Here is a 16907-nt window from a genome sequence, read left to right on the forward strand (position 1 = left end):
CCAACTAAATCTTCCCAGCCAGGGCTTTGTCAAGCCAAGCCTTAAAAACCTCTAAGACTGCAGATTCCACCACCTCCCTAGGTAACCCATTCCAGTGCTTCACCGCCCTCCTAGTGAAATAATTTTTCCTAATATCTAACCTAGACCTCCCCCACTGCAACTTGAGACCATTACTTCTTGTTCTGTCATCTGCCACCACTGAGAACAGCCGAGCTCCATCCTCATTGGAACCCCCCTTCAGGTAGTTGAAGGCTGCTATCAAATCCCCCCTCCTTCTTCTCTTCTGCAGACTAAACAAGCACCCACCAATTTTTCCCCATGGTGCTCCAGCCCTGGAGCACCCAGGGAGTCAGTGCCTATGCCTGAGTGGCCAGTCACTGTGGGCCTGGACATTGGAGGCACCATTGGAGGTCAAGACATTAGTCACACCCAAGTTCCTGAGTGGTGTCTCCTGCTGGGTGCAGTAGAGGGGGCTCCCATGGAACAACATCCCAATTTCCTCTGGCTTTCCTTGCCCTGCATGAACACATGCCTCCCAATATTTCAAGTGCTAAAGTGAGACACAGCGACGCTCAGGTTTGGCCCATCTGCCTCTCTGTAGATGGAGGGGCCAGATTTGATTGGTGTTGTGACCTAATGCACGGGGTCACTCAGATATGGCCCAGCCAGCCATAGACAGAGAGGCGGCCAGGCCAAACCTGAGTGGGCTGTGACCCTGTGTCACAATGCCACTCTGTTTGGGGGCCCTCTCAAATAAGGGACCAGTGGCAAACGGCCCCTTTCTCCCCTCTCCTCTCATAGGTCGCCCTGAATGTGCAAAATGTTCTCCTTTAGCCAGGATGGGGCTTTTGGGGGTCAAGCAGGACAGTCCAGCGAAACCCGGGACAGTTGAGAGGTCTGTTAACACAACATCCCTTGCCACTGGGCTTCCGGCCTGAGCAGTGGAACTGGTGCTAACAAGGCCAGAGCAGATACTCACACTGGGGCTTGTGAAGTTGATGCAGTTCACAGTCACGTCCCCTTTGATCTCCAGGATCTGGACAGTATGAAGGGGAAGGCGGTGTCTGTACTCCAGGAAGTGCTGACCATTCACAGAGACCTAGGGAAAGAGCAGAGGGAGGGATGGGTGAGGACTGTGCTAGGAGAAGTGAGAAGATGTGGGGGAGCAGATGCGCAGTGGGGGAGCCTTTACTCTAGTTAAGATCACATCAGGGCTGCAATATCGCCAACCCCAGTGTTCACAAATTATGAGTCACGTCCCATCAAATCATGAGATTGTCCTAAATATAAAGAATTATGGACTCTGTCTATTTGCCTTCTGGGTTTCCGGTCTTTTGGGATCACATTTTCAAACTTTTCTCCACAGCCATGGGAGCTGAAAATTTCCTTTTTTTTAATGAAAGTTGAGAGTCTGATGTAATCACATGACTCCAGGAGCAGGGGCTTTAAGAAAAACACCCAATATTGCAAGAATGCGGGGCTTCCCTGCTCTCACTTGCTCACAGCTTCCTGAAAATGTCTCCTCTGGGGCCGAAACCTCCTCGGCTGCACTCAGCCCAAGGGGAAACGTTTTGGAAAGTTTCAGCAAAGTCTATTCAATGACTTTTAGTTTGGCTGAAAAAATGTTCAGCACCATAAAAGCTGAACTCTCCTGTCCACTGGTGTCCGGGCCTGTCTGAGAAGGAGCCTCCAAGTGACTGCAGTCTCTGCATGAAAGTTAACCAGGTTCTGTGCATCCCTGTTTGACATGAGCGGAAACATTCATTGCCGACACTGAGCCAGATTCTGTTGCCAGTGACACCAGGGTAATCTGAGGTAACTCCACTGACTCGTAGAGCTTGACTCTGCTTTCCGCTACCTCCGTGTAAACTGGAAGTAACGCCAAGGAGGCTACAGAGATTACACTAGTGCAAAAGGAGAATGAGGCCATGGATTTAGGTCTTGTCTACACAAGGAAATTGTACCAATTGAGCTACAGCGGTTTAGAAACTGATTTAGATCAACCAGTGCAATCCCCAGTGTCAGTTCAAGAGTGCCTTGTCATGGAAGTGCTGGTCCTGACTCCACAGTTCAGCCTGAATTGCATTTTGCACTTAAATCAGGGATTCAACCTCTTTGTTTTATATGAAAAATACAGCACGTCCTCCTCAAACTGACAGCACTCACTCACTGGGCACTGAATGGATTGTCTGAAGATTTACAAGTACATCCATTAATTAGTTTATGAGTTAAAATTAGTTAAAAACTGGATCCTTTAAGAAATTTAGCACCCAGTGTCAGTCTTTTCTTTGTCCAGAATGATCTCGATAACCTCCCGGATAGATGAAACCTCAAACTTTCCACATAGTTAATATTACTAGACCTCTTGTGCACAGGCTAAATTTGAAGAAATTATGATGTTATTTAGCTAAGTGATTAATAATTTTTGTATTTAGATGTAAGCAGATCAGAATGAGCTGTACCCTGACATCTGGTGGTGAGTTGTGGAAAAGGACTTCAGGGGCTGATCTCGTTTGCATGGGCACACCCACCCTGCCTAGCATGATGGACTGCTTGCCCAAATGGTCACTTTGGCTGCTGTGGGACCCCCAGTCTCTTTGTTATCAGGGCAGGAGTAATAAACTGTTGTTATCCTAGTTATGGAATCAAGGACAGTAGAACTGGGTAGTTTATGACGGAGGGACTCACCCTCAACTAAGCAGCACTCGCTAGGCAAGGGACATGGGTTCCAAAGCCCAGTGAACTGAGAGAGGCTGAGGACAGGTATGTGTGTTCTGAGTGTATTAGTACTCGGGCCACCTTGCTGACAGCTGAAATCACTGAGAGCTGTGTTAAGGGGGGGGCTGAAGCCATATTGGTGAGCGGCTAGCAGAGAGGAGTGCCCAGCAGGGTGGCTAGTGGAGAAGAGTGGCCAGGTGGGAGGAGCAGCTGGTAGTGAAGACTGCAGCAGAACCCCATGGAGAGGTGTGGCAATTGGCTGTTGACCTGAGCAGTAGACCATGTAAGATGCCCCCATATCTCCCCCTACTTCCACCCAGGCGGGGGGTAAACTCTGCAGAGGAACTTCTGAATTCTGGGGGCTGCACTGATCAAGGACAGAAGCTGTGGGTGGGGTGACTGTTGGGTTGCTGGACTTAAGACCCCGAGGGGAAAAGGACACTGACAAACTTACTTGGGGGTGGGTCTTTTGCTCATGGTTTATGTTATGAATCCTGTTGTGGTGTTTCCCCAACAAAATGCCACATTGTTTCCCTCTTTTATTAAAAGGCTTTTGCTACACTCAGACTCTGTGCTCGTGAGAGGGGAAGTATTGCCTCTTAGAGGCGCCCGGGGGGTGGGGAGGGTGGTATGTAATTGTCCCAGGTCACTGGGTGGGGTCTCCAGCCGGTTTTGCATTGTGTTATTAAAACAGAACCCCTAGATACTGAACCCGGCCCTTGTTGCTGCCAACTCTGACAGGCAGAAGGGTTACATAATTGTTATGGTTATATAGGCTGCGAACAGGCTCAGATAACTCAAGTAGGGCCATTATGACAGCAGTAACTCAATCTATCCCCACCCTTCCTCTACAGCTAATTTGCCTACAACAATTCTATTGGCACATGTCCCATGAGTTCTCTTGGGTAGATTACTGGGCCCTGCTGTCACAGGCTCCCCTTTTTGAAGGCTCTAGGCTGCTCCGAGTTTGGGAATCAGTGTATGAAAAGGTCCCCATGGTGCTGCTGCCTCAGCTCCACTGCGCACTGAGCCCTGATCTGTACTTAACGTTGAGCTGGACACAGCTTCGGCCCTCATGGGTGTGCAGAACCCATCCCACAAGCACCGTAGCCCCAGTGCCACCCACCCGTCCCAGCAGAAGCTGCGGTGTGGTAGGGGAAGCCCCAGCACCCAGCCCCCCGCTGTGGCACTGGGACTGGAGGAGCTCTCACTCCCCGCTGCGCCCTGTGGCTGGGGGACAGAGCTCCTCCGGTTTTGGGGCTGCAGGGGAGGGAGGAGGAAGGAGCAGGGGACTGCAGTGGGGTGGGTGGATCCTGGGTGGAACGGGTGGGCCCCAGGAAAGGGGCAGAAAGGGCTGGGGCAGTGGGCGGGGCTGCAGGCAGAAGGGGTGGGGAGGGGCCACCCCACTCACTCTGGCTCAAGGCCCCAGGCAACCTTAATTTGCCTCTGCTTCCCGAGTGCGCCCCCCCCCCCCCGTTCTCCCAGCATGCTCAGAGTCAGCCAGTGTCCCTGGAAGCTGAGTCCAGGCAGGGAGTGGGCTGCCGCTGCCGTCCCTCCCCAGCCAGGCTCTCTCCCACGTAGCTGGCTACGCTGTATGGAGCAGTGACTGGGAACAGCTCCGGCCCGCTCCCTGCCCAGGCCTGGCTGCCAGGGAGGGCAGCCAAACACGCCAGGGGGAGCTGGCGCAGAGGCAGGAAAGAGCCCCCCACCCCTGGAGGTAACATGGGGTGGGAAGGGGGCACAGGGAGGAGACATGAGGGGAGGTCATGTGTCCTCCCCGTTAGCTGGTGCCCCCCCTCCAGGGTGAAGAGGCTGAGCAGGGATGGGCCTCAGGGAGGAGAGGGGCGGGGGGCCAGGGACCAGGCACTGGTACCCTCCCTACTTCTAGGGAGCTTCCAGTGCTCACGCCCAGCCTCTCCAAATGCAGGAGTCACACGCTGCCCACATGGGGCTGGGACCCTCCCATAAGAGGGCAGCCACCTTGTGACTGGGCCTTTGGAAATCTCCCCCTTGTGACAGAGGAAGACTTAGCCCCACCCTCAGCAGGGCTGCAGAGACAGACCTCAGTGGCGAGCCCTTCCTGCAAGTCTCTCCCCTCTCCCTCAAACACGGTATCAGCCGAACTCCATCAATGCTTAGGGCCTGATCCTGTCTCCCTCTCACATCCCTCTGCGTCATCTCGAGGCCAGTCACGAAGCAGCATTTACACACGGGCGGCGAGTTGTATGGGCCCGTGGTGCCGGTGCTCCACCAATATGAGAGCAAAGGGGCCCGCCTCCCCTGGAGCGTCACCCCCAGTCCCGCCTGCCGCCCTCGCGCGCCTCCCCCGGAGCGTCCCCTCCCCGGCCCCGCCTGCCGCCCTCGCGCACCTCCCCCGGAGCGTCTCCCCCCGGCCCTGCCTGCCGCCCCCGTGCGCCTCCCCTGGAGCGTCCCCCCCGGCCCAGCCTGCCACCCCCAGGCAATTTAAAAGGGCCCGGGGCCCCCACCACCTCCAGAAGCAGCGTAATGGGGCTAATCCGGCTTCCTGCCCGCCCACCCACCTACTCCGCTTCCGGAAGTGGCCGGCATGTCCCTGTGGGGGGAGGGGCATGTCTCTGCGTGCTGCCCCCGCCCCAAGCTGCAGCCAATGGGAGTTGCGGGGGCGGTGCCTGCGGGCAGCGGCATGTGGAGACCCCTCCAGGTCCCCGCCTAGGAGCTGCCGCCACAGGGGGGTGTGGATCGCTTCCGGGAGCCACCCAAGGTAAGCGCTGCACCGCTCACCCTCTCCCGCAACCCAAACCCCAGCCCAGACCCCACACCCTCTGCACCCAAACTCCCCCTGCACCCCCTCCTGTACCCCAACCCCCTGCCCCAGCCCACACCCGCACCCTAACTCCCTCCCAGAGCCCGCCCCCTCCTGTACCCCAACCCCCTGCCCCAGCCCACACCCGCACCCAAACTCCCTCCCAGAGCCCGCCCCCTGTGCTCCCTCCTGCACCCCAACCCCGTGCCCCAGCCCAGACCCTGCACCCTAACTCCCTCCCAGAGCCCGCCCCCTGCACCCCCTCCTGTACCCCAACCCCCTGCCCCAGCCCAGACCCTGCACCCTAAGTCCCTCCCAGAGCCCGCCCCCTGCACCTCCTCCTGTACCCCAACCCCCTGCCCCAGCCCACACCCGCACCCAAACTCCCTCCCAGAGCCTGCCCCCTGTGCCCCCTCCTGCACCCCAACCCCATGCCCCAGCCCACACCCGCACCCAAACTCCCTCCCAGAGCCCGCCCCCTGTGCTCCCTCCTGCACCCCAACCCCGTGCCCCAGCCCAAACCCCCACCCAAACTCCCTCTCAGAGCCTTAGGCACCACCAAAATTATACAAACCTGCCTCCCCTGCATGTACTGGCACCACCAAGGCACCCCAGAAGCACAGACTGGTCTGGACTGGCCTCCCCTCAAGGCCACAGACTGGTACTCGCTGATGTGTCCTGTCCCAGCAAGGGGACCTGCTTCCCCTCCATCACCCCTGTGGAGCTAGTGTCCCTTGATGGGCCATGGTGCAGCTGCCAGCCGCAGAGTATCCACCCCGGCTGCCGTCCGTGTGCTCACCTGATAGCAGTGGCCCTTGACGTTGATGATCACTTCGAAGTAGATGCCCGGCTGGAAAGGCAAGTGGTAGGTCCTTTCCTCCGCCCCCCAACAGCCGTTCTGCTCGGTGTTGCATACAACCATCGGGCGGCCCTCATTGAAACGCGGATTAAAGTGGAAGGCGATGTCCCCATTCCCGCACCGCAGGTTCACCCCAAAACTGAAACAGAACGAGATGGTGTGACCTGGGCTGCCCGTGCCAGGAGGGGGAGGTGACACTGCACCCCGTATTCTTCACCGTGATATGATTAGGACATAATCATAATGTATTTTATGCAAGATAATCATGTGAGATGTCATTGAGAAGGTTATGATTTGCTGAATAGGATTATCCTATTTGTGTGCATGTGTCACTTTTAGACTCGTGATGAATATTGACTCTGTATCTGTATTTCAAATGTAGTTACACCTGGGTAACATCCACTAGACAAGATGCTTTCAGTCTAGATAGTGGGTGGGGAAGGGTCTATTCAGGTCAACGAGCCATTAGGAAAAAAACAATAGGCCTTAGGGGAAGCTTTTCTCCCACCTGGGGAGCCTTCCTGAGAACTACAGACAGCCTCTGTGTAACGGCTGCTAGGACTCTACAAGGATATGTGATGAGACCACATGTCTCTAGACTCCATCTTGGAATGTCAGTGTTTTTCCATAGACTGGTCTGGGAACCAAGCTTTGGGAACAAAGGATTCCCTCCATATGCAAAAGCTGTATAAGGCAGGGAGTGGCCTCATTCACTCCCCACACAAGAAGACTCCTGGAAACGCTTGAGGAACAAAGACTGAATTGGGGGAAGTGCTGGAGGGATAGCTCAGTGGTTTGAGCATTGGCCTGCTAAACCCAGGGTTGTGAGTTCCCTCCTTGAGGGGGCCACTTAGGGATCTGGGGCAAAATCAGTACTTGGTCCTGCTACTGAAGGCAGGGGGCTGGACTCGATGACCCAAGGTCCCTTCCAGTTCTAGGAGATATCTCCATAATTTAATGGGATTTTTAGCCTGTGAATGAAACACCTGGGGGTTCCAAGCTGTAAAGCAAGTGCAGCTTACCCCTTAAGAATCTGCAGCCTGCTTGTATCATCTCTTAGGGTGAGAATCTGCTAATTCATATCCAATCTATTTCGTATATTAAGTTTAGTTTGCTTTTATTTATTTATTTATTTGCTAGGTAATCTGCTTTGATCTGTTTGCTATCACTTAAAATCTATCTTTTGTAGTTAATACATTTATTTTTGCTTTATCTAAACCAGTGGTCTCCAAAGTGGGGAGCGTGCACCCCAGGGGGTGCGCAAGAGGATGTTTGGGGGTGCACAGCAGGAGGAACGCTTTTTTTTTTTTTGCTTTGGCAGTTCGGGCGCGGGAGTCCGAGCGGCTTTTTTTTCTGCTTCGGCGCGGCAGGTGCTGCGTGCTCAAAAATTTTTTACTGATAGGGGTGCGCGATCAAAAAAGTTTGGAGACCACTGATCTAAACCAGTGTGTGTAAATCATAACTCGGGGCAAAAGGCTTTTGCATATTTCTCTCCACATTGAGGAAGGGGGTGAATTGTATGTATCCCTGTGCAGCACGAGATGATATAATTTTGTGTTTATACTCCGGGGGGGGGGGGTGTCTCTAAGGAGCTGGGAGTAGCTTTCCCATGCAGGGGCTGGTCAGAGAGCCTGCATGTAACCGCAGCTGGGTGTGTCCCTACCTGTGTGTATGAGGGTGAAAGTGCAGGCTGGAAGGCTTTGTAGTGCCGTGTAAAAGGGAGCCCAGGCTGGTGGGTCAGGGGGCTCAGAGGTACCCCAGTTCCAGGTGGCACCCTGGGGGGAACCCATCACAGGAGGAATGAGGGCTAACGGCACCAGAAGGGGAGACTAGGCACTGACTGTGCCAGAGTGCAGGGGGGCTGCCCCTGGCAGGGAGGGAGCATGGGGGCTTCCTATGTTAGGGGCAGGGAAGGGACTTCCAGAGCCAGGTGTGGGGATATGAGGGCTGCTCTTGACAGGGAGTGGGCATGGGGGCTGTCCACACCAGAAAGGGGAAATGGGGGGCTGCCTGCGCAAAGGGTAGGGGACGGGGGGGCTGCCCACCATTGTGGGGGACGGGACTATGGTGGGACAGAGAGAGCATGGGGCTGTGGGGGTGGGGTAGAGAAGGGGCCATGTGGGGCAGGTAGGCTTGGGATAGGGCTCTGGGGGTAGGGCAGAGGGACAATGGGGGCAATGGAAGGGGCCTTTCTTCAGGGAAGTGTGCAGAAGAAAGTGTCACAGGGGCAGCCCCCGCCTTGTGGGGGGAGCAACAGAGGGTGTGGATGGCGCCACATTGTGGAGGGGGCAGGGTGGATGGGGCTATAGGAGAGGCACTGCCTCGGGTGAGGCGAGGGAGGAAGGATGGGAGTCATGGGGCAGCCCTGCCTAAGGGGGAGGGGGAATAAGGCCTATGGGGGAAAGGGGCATGGAGCCCATGGGGGCAGCCCTGCCTCAATGCGGGGAGGGGGCATGGGGCTCATGGGGGGGCAAAGGAGGGCTAGCGTGTGTGTGTGTGTGTGTGTGTGTGTGTTTGCACGTGCGTATAGTAAATTGTTCCAATGGTTAATTCTCATCACTATTAAAAATTAGTTCCTTATTTCCAGCCTAGATTTGTCTCACTTCACCTTGCAGCCACTGGACCTTGTTCTGCCTTTGTGAAATTAAAGAGACTTTCGTCATCTGTGCGCCGTGACCAAGTCACCTGTTTGCTTTCTCTGGGAGCAACTAATAAACTGAGCTCCCTTAGTCCTGCCCTGTGTGGCAGCTTGTCCTTGGATTGTCCTTGTCACTCTTTTCTGAACCTTCCCTTTCTGTCAACATTGGCACTGGTGAGATGGATACCGGAGACTGCGCCTCGTTCTGGTTGCCACATGGTAAAAAGGACGGTGGAAATTGGAGAAAGTGCAGAAAAGAGACACAAACATGATTTAACGGCTGGAGAAAATGCCTGGCAAGAAGAGACTGAAGGAGCTCAATCTGTCTGATCACAAAGGATCAAAAGGTGACTTGGTGACAGTGCACAAGTGTAACCCACACCCCTCCTGGGTGTGGTGTTCAGTCTATCTAGTGGCACCGAGACCACTTAGAGAGAGAGATTAATGAGTTTACTCTGCAGCCTTAGCTAACAGCCAGTTGGCTTTTGGCTCATGCACTAGAGGCTCATGCATTAAACTACAGAGGGCCCTGGTTCAATCCTGCCCGCCGCCGACCAGGGTCTGTTGGCGTTACACAAGCACCTTCACAACGAGAAAATACTGGCTACTAGAGGGCTCTTTGACCTAGTGGAGAAAGGCCGAACAAAAACCAGTGGATGGAAGCTGAAGCCAGACTAATGTAAAATTAGAAATTACGGTCAAATGGCTGATTAACCATCGGAAGAAACTCCCGGGAAGTGGTGGATTCTCATCTCTTGATGTCTTCAGACCCAGACTGGCTGCCTTTCAGGAAGGTGCTTTAGCAAATGCAAATGATTGGGCTCAATGAAGGGGTAACTGGGTGAAATGCGATGGCCTGTACTACACATGAGGTCAGATTAGATGATGTAATGGTCCCTTCTGGCCTTAAAGTCCTGAAACTGTGAGTCAACCTGTTTGAAGTGTGGACACCAAGCTGGTCCTGGTACCCAGTGAGGGTCTCATCACTGCCATATAGAGATGACAGCACCTCTTTGCTTCCTCTTCCCCTGTTCGTACCTCCAAGGAACACCTTCACCCTCTCAGGCGCTGCATTGCTCTGGAAGCTGGGTTTCACAGTGACCCATAGTCCTTTGCAGAGAGCTGGGTCAGTGGGAGTAGAAACCATGGTGGAGGAGTGAGAGCTGAGGAGTTTGTTGAGAGGCAGGTGATTCAGGGGAGGTGGTTTAGCATGGGGAATAGAGTCATGCCTTGTGCAGCTAAGCGGGAGGGAAAGGAGCCAGGAAGAGAGAGGAGATTGGGGAGAGAGAGGGGCCAGTGGAGGGGATGAACCATAACAGCAGCCAGGAGGAACCTGGTGGAGAAGCCGTGCTGGTGGAGGATGACAGTAAAGGGGCGGTGAAGGAGGTGAGGGGGACTTGGTGAGTGAGGAGGGAGGGATAGTGGAGAGCTGTTGTGTGCTGATAGCGCAGGGGTGTGGTTGAGCAGAGTCCAGATGGAGTGCTGGTGGGGGAAGGGGGTGAGACGCGGTACAGGATGGGGAAAATAGCACCAACCTTTTCACGAAGGGTTGAACTATTCCTTGGATTAACACCATCTTCCCTTCACTCAGGCCTCCAAAGATGGGTCCAGAAAAGGGGACAATCTGGAAGAAACCACCCCACAGTTTTAAGGGCAGCAGAGGAATCATACACTAGTCCCATGCCCCCAGCTGCACAAGCCCTGCACTGGCCAGTGGGGGGTAGTAATTTTCACAGGGACCTACTGCAGGCGTTCTGCTGTGTCTCCCAGTATTGGGCCATTGCGTCTGGGGAGTTTCTCTCTGTTGGGGCCCTGACTGGGTGACCAGATCATAGAACCACAGCATATCAGGGTTGGAAGAGACCTCAGGAGGTTATCTAGTCCAACCCCCTGCTCAAAGCAGGACCAACACCAACTAAATCATCCCAGCCAGGGCTTTGTCAGGCTGGGCCTTAAAAACCTCTAAGGAAGGAGATTCTACCACCTCCCTAGGTAACCCATTCCAGTGCTTTACCACCCTCCTAGTGAAATAGTGTTTCCTAATATCCAACCTAGACCTCCCCCACTGTAACTCTGGACCATTGCTTCTTGTTCAGTCATCTGCTACCACTAAGAACAGCCGAGCTCCATCCTCTTTGGAACCCCCCTTCAGGTAGCTGAAGGCAGCTATCAAATCCCCCCTCACTCTTCTCTTCTGCAGACTAAACAAGCCCAGTTCCCTCAGCCTCTCCTCGTAAGTCATGTGCCCCAGCCCCTTGATCATTTTCGTTGCCCTCTGCTGGACTCTCTCCAATTTGTCCACATCCCTCCTGTAGTGGGAGGACCAAAACTGGACGCAATACTCCAGGTGTGGCCTCACCAGTGCTGAATAGAGGGGAATAATCACTTCCCTCGATCTGCTGGCAATGCTCCTACTAATACAGCCCAATATGCTGCTGGCCTTCTTGGCAACAAGGGCACACTGCTGACTCATATCCAGCTTCTCATCCACCGTAATCCCCAGGTCTTTTTCTGCAGAACTGCTGCTTAGCCAGTCGGTCCCCAGCCTGTAGCAGTGCATGGGATTCTTCCATCCTAAGTGCAGGACTCTGCACTTGTCCTTGTTGAACCTCATCAGATTTCTTTTGGCCCAATCCTCCAATTTGTCTAGGCCACTCTGGACCCTATCCCTACCCTCCAGCATGTCTACTTCTCCCCCCAGCTTAGTGTCATCTGCGAACTTGCTGAGGGTGCAATCCATCCCGTCATCCAGATCATTAATAAAGGTGTTGAACAAAAGCGCTCCACTTGATACCGGCTGCCAACTAGACATCGAGCCGTTGATCACTACCCAGTGAGCCCGACAATCTAGCCAGCTTTCTATCCACCCGATAGAAATATGTCCCAATATTATCTGGATCATCCTGATATTATGTCCAGATAATATGTCCAGATAAATATTATCTGGACCACCCGATATTAGGGGCTTTGTCTTATATAGGGCCCTATTTTCCCCCCACACCGGACCCTATTCCCCCTCTCCCATCCGTCCCGATTTTTCACACTTGCTATGTGGTCACCCTAGCCCTGACAGATGTCTCCTGCAGAGAAGGCCGCGTGCATCTCCAGGTGTTCAGCTCCCGCCTAGCCTCACTCACCGGGTTCAGAATAGGCTGCTGGAAAGCCATGCTGACCTTGTCCAACGCTGCTGCTTGTGGTAACCCCAGGCGGCTCCCTGTGACTCTTTAAGTTTCGTTTCCAGCTGCAGGCACAGAATGTGGGCGGGTTGTCTCTCTCCTGCCACCGGCGTGCTTTGATTAACCCATGAAGGTATGGTTCCCTATGGCAGGGACGCTGGCATTGCCGTCCCAGAGCCGCAGTCGGTGCCGATGATGTGAGGAGCTGTCAAGGAAGAGGAAGTAGCATGCACCTGCCATGGGGTGAGAGTGTAGGAGCATTGCTACTGGCTCACCCCCCTGCTTCGTGTCTCTGCCACCAGTTCCTCTTTCAAGTGCAGCTGTTGTTAGTTCCCCAGCTCTCAGCCATTTACTCGGCTGCTTTTGTGCTGGGTAAGAGACTTTCCCCTTTTAAAGACACCAGTGTCTTTTGTGCCTGTGGAATCCAGACCTAGCCGGCTAACCCTGACCCACGGACACCGCTCTGCGCTCTCCGGCCGGCATGACTCCAGTGCTCAGGCACATGGCAGGGGTGTCTTGACACAACCCTCGGCAAACAGGAGGGCTAAAACTTTTATTCTTTGGCATGAAAGCTGAGATTTTCAGGTGTTAACAGGACTCCAGGAGCTGGGGCTTCTGGAAAAACTAAACATTGTCCCCCTAAATATCTCCACCTCCCCTAGGGGTTCTCCTCACCAGACTCCCACTCCCGCCAAGTTCCCCTCTCACAGTCGTTCCCCACCCCCAAGGCTCTCCTCTCACGTCCCTCCTCCCCCCAAGTTTCCCTGTCTTGTCCCTTCTCCCCCTTCCCTATGGATTCTCATCCCCCCTTCTCCCCTTTCCTCCGACTTCTTCCCCACACCCCCACAGGTTCCCTCTCCAGGATTTTTCCGCCAGCCCATAGCCGAGGACAGTACAGCACTGCACCTCACCTCTTGCGACCTCTCCAGCTCAGCCATGCAGCACCCTGGACAGCTGTCAATCTATGATGTCATGTCCCTCAGGGAAGTATCACCTGGCCATCAGCTGCAGACATGGGCCAGGTATTATATGTTCTTTCATAGAATATCCAGGTCGGAAGGGACCTCAGGAGGTCATCTAGTCCAACCCCCAAAACCCCATTGACTGTAGGGAACATATTCATGGTAACACTGCTATACTAGCACTGTGTGCTGAAATCAGAGTACAAACCTCAGCTAGGTACGTGATAGAGCAGAGTTGTTTAACCCTGAATGCCTAGCTGTGACAAAGTTCCTCCTCTATCTTGGTGGGTCCTGCGCTTATTGGCGGATTTTCTTGCCTCAGAGATTCACCATGTGGGTTGGGGAACAGCCCAGAGACCTTCCCCTCTGGAAGAACCCACAGTCCAGGTCAACTGGGAGGTTTGGGGGGAACCCGGGCCCGCCCTCTACTCCGGGTTCCAGCCCAGGGCCCTGTGGACTGCAGCTGTCTATAGTGCCTCCTGTAACAGCTGCATGACAGCTACAACTCCCTGGGCTACTTCCCCATGGCCTCCTCCAAACACCTTCCTTATTCTCACCACAGGACCTGCCTCCTGGTGTCTGATAACGCTTGTGCTCCTCAGTCCTCCAGCAGCACACCCTCTCAGCTCCTTACGCCTCTTGCTCCCAGCTCCTCACACTTGCACCACAAACTGAAGTGAGCTCCTTTTTAAAACCCAGGTGCCCTGATTAGCCTGCCTTAATTGATTCTAGCAGCTTCTTCTTAATTGGCTCCAGGTGTCCTAATTAGCCTGCCTGCCTTAACTGGTTCTAGCAGGTTCCTGATTACTCTAGTGCAGTCCCTGCTCTGGTCACTCAGGGAACAGAAAACGACTCATCCAGTGACCGGTGTATTTGCCCTCTACCAGACTCCTGTACCCCACTGGTCTGGGTCTGTCACACTAGCATAGGCATCACCGTACTACCATGGATAGAGGGGCAGCTTTAAAATCAACAGAGCAGGAGTCCTATTCATTTCAATGCCATTTCCTACAGTAAAGATGATGCACAGTACAACTATGTAGGAAAAACTGGGTAAGTTTAACAGAGCAATTACATTTCTGAAAAATCAGAGCAATGGGGAAGTAATACTTTTGCCTGAGATCGTCTCCCAGGAGCCTGGGGCAGTGTGGGGCAGGGTCCCAAACTAGCTGCTCAGATTGGTTATTGTGAATAAATCCATCGCCGGCCGTGCCCCAACCTCTCCTGTGTTACCGAGACCCAGCTGGATACATGAGCTGGCCCTGCACGGGCTCAGCTCTGGGTGGCAGGCTACCTGGTATACCTGTGCTTTGACCTCAGGTGGAGGGAATGGTGAAGTCAGGTCAGTGTGTCCACCTCCCTTGTGAGACCTGGGATAAAATGACTCTGGGGATCTACTGATGTGCAGGGTGCTCCCCCACCCCCGCTCCCTTGCCTGAGCTGACTGAGCCATTGTCAGTCCTGGCGCTGGAGTTGCCCAGATGAGTTGTGTGGGGGTAAGTCTGAGAGCTGTGCCGTTGATGATACTCAGGTTGGCTTGGGGCCATCTGGCCTTGATATCAGCAGTATTATTTTAGGGCAGTGGTTCCCAAACTGGGGTTCGTGAACCCTTGGGGGTTCGCGAAATGTATCAGGGGGTTCTCAGAAAAAAATTCTGTAATGGCGGACAGAGGGACCCCAGGCCCTGTGGGGCGCGGGGGCCGGCAGCTCCAACCCCGTGACCACGACTACATGGCAGAACAAGTTTAAGCTTTGTTGTAGTCGTGCGTTGTTTGCCTAGACTGCTCAAGATCCGAATGCTTGTGGGAGGCACTTCTTAAATACCTTCATGCTGTTTCATGATGAAACATGTAGGAGGCTTAATCGAAGGGATATGAGCCACAAGAGTGAAATCTTGGAAGAGTGTTGCCGTTTTCATAATGTAATAAAATTAATAATAATGACATGATAAATAGTGTGTAATAAGCGTGTCATAAATCATTTGTTTATTTCAAGATCACTGCTTCTATAATTTACAACTCAGGTAAGGGAGAAAAATCCCTGGAAATATTCATTTTTAGGAGGGAATTTGCAAGATTTGATATTTTCGTGAAAGGGGTTCACGAGTTGTTCAAGTTTGGGAACCACTGTTCCAGGGGGTTTCTGGCTTGGCTCAGGCCCACCCTGGATCTCCTCTTCAGTGCTGGGTACAGGCGGCTTAGCAACCACACATCTCTTCACTGCAAGCCTGTTTCAATGGTCACCCCTGGGAGCCCTGTGGTGGACAAAGTATCTAAATCTTACTCCATGCATCAGTGGCTTAGATATCTCTTCCCCTGACAGTCCCTGTGTCCTTCCCCCGTCCTCCCCCCGTCCTCCCCCCCTCCGTCACCTTGGTACCTGTAGCAGATAGCATGGCCGAGCAGGAGGCTGGGACACTAGGGGAAAGTGCCCTAGGGAACTCCCCAGTGTTGGATTATGACAGGTTTCAGTGGTAGCCGTGTTAGTCTCTATCAGCAAAAAAAACGAGTCCTTGTGGCACCTTAGGGAAATTTGTTAGTCTCTAAGGTGCCACAAGGACTCCTCGTCTTTTTTTTAGTGTTGGATTAGAGAGAGATGGGGAGGGGGCGGAGATGGGAAGGGGGCAGAATGAAGAGGTAACAAAGACACGTCTTTAATTAGAAGTAAACAAGAGCAGAGGATGCAGGAATTCCAGTTAAGTAACAGGAATTGCCAGGTGCTGGCACACCCAAGCAGGGATCAGTGGTAGGAGGGGGGTATGGGGTGAGGTGTGCTACAATCCCATGACCTCCTCTAGCTTGGGTTACCCCATCACCAGCCTTTGGAGGAGACACGGCAAGGCACCTGTCCCTTCTGCACTGTGAACCTGTTGGCAAGGGATCATAGAATCATAGAATCTCAGGGTTGGAAGGGACCTCAGGAGGTCATCTAGTCCATCCCCCTGCTCAAAGCAGGACCAATTCCCAAGAGCTACACCCAGCAGATGCGCACCTCCGGGAGAGTGACACACCTCTCCTAAGCCGCCCACGCCCATCTTCTGCTGAACAACAACATATTCGGGCCCACGTGCCAGTGAGCGCTAGGTGGCTAGTGGGTGGCGGCGTTTGAATGGGCAGCCTATCATGAATCTGATTCACAGCAGTGTTGATCCCTGGGCTGTGTCAGTTTAATACAGCTAAATGCAAATGCATACAACTAGGAACAAAGAACTAGGGGACTAGAATAGGGGACTCTCTCCTGGGAAGCAGCGACTCTGAAAAAGGTTTGGGGGTCATGGTGGAGAATCAGCTGAACATGGGCTCCCAATACGATGCTGTGGCCAAAAGGGCTGATGCGATCCTTGGCTGAATAAACAGGGGACTCTCGAGTAGGAGCAGAGAGGTGATTTTACCTCTGTATTTGGCACTGGTGCGACCGTTGCTGGGATCCTGTGTTCAGTTCTGGTGCCCACAATTCACAAGGGATGTTGATAAACTGGAGAGGGGTCAGAGACGAGCAACAAGGATGATTAAATGATTAGAAAATCTGCCTTATGGTGATAGACTCAAGGTGCTCAACCTATTTAGTTTACGAAAGAGATGGGTAAGGGGTGACTTGATCACAATCTGTAAGTACCTACCAGGGGAACAAATATTTAATAACAGGCTCTTCAATCTAGCAGAGAAAGGTCTAAAATTATCCAGTGACTGGAAGTTGAAAGAAGACAACTTCAGACTGGAAATAAGGTGTGAATGTTTAACAGTGAGAATAATTAACCATTGCAACAATTCCC

At 53.4% G+C, this 16907-nt stretch overlaps 1 protein-coding gene across 2 annotated transcripts in view; it reads right to left on the reverse strand.

Annotated features, from left to right (window-relative positions):
* LOC135892928 (galectin-4-like) overlaps nt 1–12210 on the reverse strand; it is a 34239-nt gene extending 22029 nt beyond the window's left edge. For both annotated transcript variants that reach the window (XM_065420691.1, XM_065420690.1), the window contains exons 1-4: nt 12135–12210; nt 10533–10621; nt 6300–6498; nt 980–1099 (exon numbers count right to left, since the gene is read on the reverse strand). In XM_065420691.1, the coding sequence (XP_065276763.1) occupies nt 980–1099; nt 6300–6498; nt 10533–10621; nt 12135–12164 (438 nt within the window). In that variant the 5' untranslated portion in view covers nt 12165–12210. The remainder of the gene's footprint in view (nt 1–979; nt 1100–6299; nt 6499–10532; nt 10622–12134) is intronic.
* Nucleotides 12211–16907: the final 4697 nt, after the last annotated feature.

Source organism: Emys orbicularis, chromosome 21, assembly GCF_028017835.1.
Source record: "Emys orbicularis isolate rEmyOrb1 chromosome 21, rEmyOrb1.hap1, whole genome shotgun sequence".
NCBI classification, from domain to species: domain Eukaryota; kingdom Metazoa; phylum Chordata; order Testudines; family Emydidae; genus Emys; species Emys orbicularis.